Source organism: Gobio gobio (genome assembly GCF_949357685.1).
Source record: "Gobio gobio genome assembly, chromosome: 16".
Lineage (NCBI taxonomy): Eukaryota > Metazoa > Chordata > Actinopteri > Cypriniformes > Gobionidae > Gobio > Gobio gobio.
This window is the reverse complement of record NC_137109.1, coordinates 29,781,616-29,786,016: the sequence shown is the minus strand read 5'-3', so window position 1 is coordinate 29,786,016 and position 4,401 is coordinate 29,781,616. Positions and strand designations below refer to the sequence as shown.

Genomic DNA, 4,401 nt, shown 5'->3' with positions numbered 1-4,401 from the left:
AATTTTGGAATTCACACAAGTCTGAAAGTCACCAAAAGTATAGTTTTCTTTCTTTTCTTTTTTTTCTGGAACTTCCTTCCAACAGGCTACATGGTAGCCTATATCCGTTAAATTAGACACATATGCAGATAAAATCCAAAAGCCTATACTGAACTCACGGACGTTTCCTTTGAGAAGCATAGAGTTTAAATCACACGCCTGATCAAAGAGAATAGAGATACTTTAATGAATCTTTGAATGCATAATTCATTGTCCAGTATATACAGTAGAATCTTAATTAAACAATTCTCATGAAGGGGACTGATGTCTGTAATAATCGCCACAGAATTACTGAGGTATAAAATGCACTCAATATTGGTGTGGTGAGAAAATCTTAAAATAATCTGGTTAAAGGCCGCGTCCACTGATGGGTTCACCTTCACGCATCACATCAAGACAAACGATACATTTTAATTCTAATAACCTGCGACCTACATTTAAGCGGTGACAGAAAATACATATAAAATACATGTTGTAGCCTAGGCTACTTTACGAAAAATATTCACATGTTATTAACTCCATGAATAACTTTTCAAGAGATATATCTCTTATTTCCACTATACAACACATACCGAGGCCCTGCCTCTACAGAACCTCAAAATAATAGGCATACGCCATTTTTCCCTGTGCAGAAATAACTTACTTTTTAAATTATTTGGAATTATATTCTACTCCAACTGTGGGTATCTCGTTTGCAGACATTTTATATTTGATATATGAATTATATTTTGGCAACTTATCTATCATTTTGTAGACATTTAGGGAAGGTTAAGTCCTACGCTATTTACAGTTTAGAAATATTCACCGACGTCTCACCAATACAAGAACAATGTAGTCTACAACAGATAAAGCTCACAGTAACAAATTGCACTATCCTATTTAGTAAGCCTGGCTGTAGGACAATTGTACACGAGGAGGAACCCCTTGGTTGTCATCTGTCAGTGCTTTAACACGCCAAGTACACACCCGAATTACAGACATTATAAATCACTGTTACAGTGTTTGGGTGAAAAAGTGTCCACGGCGCTATGACATGTGTACCAGCCATTTACCAGACTTTTTTGAAAAGGTGGGTTGGACGTAAAAGTTCTGTGGCTAGGTGCGAAAGTATGGCTTGGTTGGTTGTATGAGTATTGTACAGACTCGGGTCTGTGACTGCCCCGTTGTAGCAACAGAGGGTCCAAAAGGGACTGTGGCCTGTGCGCCGTATAGTCCAAACTGTTTTCAAAGGTGTGATGGAAACGTGACCTCATAGTCGACTCATTTCGTGTCTCAGGAGACAGAGTCTCTTGGGAAGGAGTTGTCATCGTTCGCGTCACTGGGGTGGAGGCGGGTGTGTCCTGCTGTTCTGCCACCTCAGGAGACCTGGCCTCTACAAGGTGCTCGTCGTCTTCGCCGATTTTGGCAATGTAGGCCTTGCAATGGAGTTTCATGTGTTTGCGCAAGGAGCTGGGATGTGTGTAACATTTTTCACAGCCTCTGACCTTGCACATGTAGGGTTTATCGCTGGAGTGAACGTGAGAATGCTTCTTCCGGTCACTGCTGTTTGCAAATCTCCGATTGCAGCCCTCAAACTCGCATTTAAACGGTTTCTCACCTAAACGGGCAGAGGAGGGGGAAACGCGAGTTACGGGTGGGATGTACAGTCAACCATGGCTCATCAGTTCTGAGTGCATGGTGTCATTAGATGTGTTATGCAGGATGTTGTATCAAATAAAAAAGTGTGCTGCTTCACACATTATACAGTAGCCTATAACAGGCGAGGGCAGAATTTTGTTTTGATAACACTCGTGCATGCAAAATGTGATAAATCGAAATCAATCCATTTAGCCCTTTTTTTCCTATAGCTATCATTCTTAAAAAGTGGAAGTTGTTTCAATGCAATGGCTGCTACTTTCAATATCATGATTCACACTATAGCAAAAACAACCATATCTTAACTTATTAATGAACCGCAAATGCATATATCCCTCACAATCATTTCAGTTATAGCCTACATAAGGACAGTTCAATCAAGAACAAACAGTTTAATAACTCATGTTGAATTAAGCCATAACAAACTGTTGGCTTCTTAGTAGTTTATGGAATTGTGTCAGTGATTAAAATTATATATATATATATATATATATATATATATATATATATATATATATATATATATATATATATATATATATATATATATATATATATATATATATATATATATATATTTAAATGCCTTAAGTGAGCAATAATTATTATTCTTAATATCCGTATGTCAGTCGACCTCATTCATATTGTTATATGCGCCATGAGCCAAATATTAATTCCTATTTTAATTGATTTAGTAGGCTAAAAAAAAAAAAAAAAAAAAAAAGTTAACTTTAATAATTAGAGTTATCGATAAATCATTTTCATGAAGGCTAAATCATACCTTATTGTTCAATAAGATTTGTAAAAACAATGTAGGGGGGTAATTTACATTGATCATAATATTCTAAGGATGAATGTGACGTCAGTTTCAAGTGTAGCGAGCCCAAAGCTTGCAGTGCGGGTGCACTCTCTGTACCGTAGCAGAGAATTCAGCTGCGCCTTGCGTAAATGCTACGTCACAGCTCTCCGGTGCCCCGGAATTTATTTATTTATTTTCACTGCATGAATGAGAGGCACCCAAACAACTGGCCTGTGGACTGATTTTCACCAGCACGAAAAAGTTTCTAAAAACGAAAATAACAACACGAATAACAAACGTCAGAACAAACAATAGGCTACATAATTAAATACTTTAATCGCCACCCAAATTAAACCGTTGTAAAAATTAATTAAATTCTATTGTGTACAAAAATCTTCATTCATTTAGGCGATATGCTGAAATATTTTGAAAATGAATTAAACATGGTGGACCCCAGTGTCAAAATCCGTGTTTATGTACAGCTAAAATTAATTTGTAAAATATTACCTTAGAATTTTTAGAAATAAATAATCAAACAGTATGATTTATCAAGTTATTCTATTCTTGCAATTCTTCATTAACTGATTTTGTGTTAGAACAATGTTAAGTAAAACACTCCGAAAAAAAGATTTAGAAACAGTTCCATAAGTTTCAAGCCTATCTTTATATTATTATTATTATTATTATTATTATTATTATTATTATTATTATTATTATTATTATTATTATCATCATTATTTAACTAACCTGTATGCGTTCTCTTGTGTATCTTGAGGTTTTCGGATCTGGCAAAAACTTTTTCACATCCATGAAAAGGGCAGGGAAAGGGCTTTTCTCCGGTGTGCACTCTGACGTGGTTCACGAGCTTGTATTTGGCTTTGAAGGGCTTTCTGTCTCTTGGGCAGTTCTCCCAGTGACAAACGTAGTCAGAGTGCTCCGGTCCTCCAACATGCTCTACCGTCACATGGGTGACGAGTTCATACATGGTCCCAAAACCCCTGGCGCAGGGCGGCTTGCCAGTGCCTTCTTGGCCGTCACTCCACTTACATACGAGCTCGTGTTTTGGGTTCTGCCTGGAACACCTGAGGAAGGCGTCACCCCCTCCTCGTTGCATGGCCATATTCAGAGGCTTATAGAACTCCAAGAACTGGGTGACTAGCTGCTGGCCGTTGGCCCTGGGGCCACTGACCGACTGCCCATACGGGTGCGTTCGTGAGAGAAGATCTCCAGGAAGACCCAACATCATTTGGTTGCTGAGATCTCGGCTTGCGTCTGACGAGCCATGGGCCTGTTCTTGATACGTGGTGAAGAACGCGTGGCTCCTGCCATCCCTGTAGCTGTGGAGGTCACGGTACCTTCCAATATTGCCATGTTGGTTAGGTCTCGGAGCCAGCTGATCAGTTACTGGTGGCATGCCTGCTGCTGACAGATTTGTCCCAAAGATAATGCCCCTAGGACTGGGTTCTAAGCGATGACTGGTGTATCCAGTGTCTGGAAAATGGGTAACCGAGTGGTCAACATATGCACTGGCCCTCGTCTCGTGGTAGTCTCGCAAATTTTGCGAGGGGCAGAGTTTTAAGGAACTGCCAGTGGGGTGCCCCATGTGCTCCTCTGCCAAAGGTGGCAGCACCACGCTGGGTTCAGTATTGCTCTCCCCAGGGTTGACGCAAGAAAGAGGGCAGCCACTAAACCGCGACAGGCTTGTCATGTTTTGTTGCAAGCTTGACTGAGGGTTTGGCAAATCAACCAACCTTTAACGTTTACGATTTACCTACAAAACTCTTTCCCATTTCCCCCGCTGTATCATCTGCATGTGCAGTTATTGCTCGTAAACCCCTCAGACGCAGAAATCGGACCCAGGTTCGTTAGGATTGGTGTGAGTCCCATGCCGTTCACTTTGCCCTCTTGATTTGTGGCAATAACCGTGG

General features: G+C 40.0%; 1 protein-coding gene across 1 annotated transcript; it reads right to left on the bottom strand.

Annotated features, from left to right (window-relative positions):
- Nucleotides 1-203: 203 nt before the first annotated feature.
- zic6 (zic family member 6) lies at nucleotides 204-4,181 on the bottom strand (the record flags this gene model as incomplete). Its single annotated transcript, XM_079838549.1, has 2 exons — nucleotides 204-1,636; nucleotides 3,221-4,181. 2 exons carry the CDS (start codon nucleotides 4,179-4,181, stop codon nucleotides 1,020-1,022), a joined length of 1,578 nt encoding a protein of 525 aa, XP_079694675.1. The 3' UTR covers nucleotides 204-1,019.
- Nucleotides 4,182-4,401: the final 220 nt, after the last annotated feature.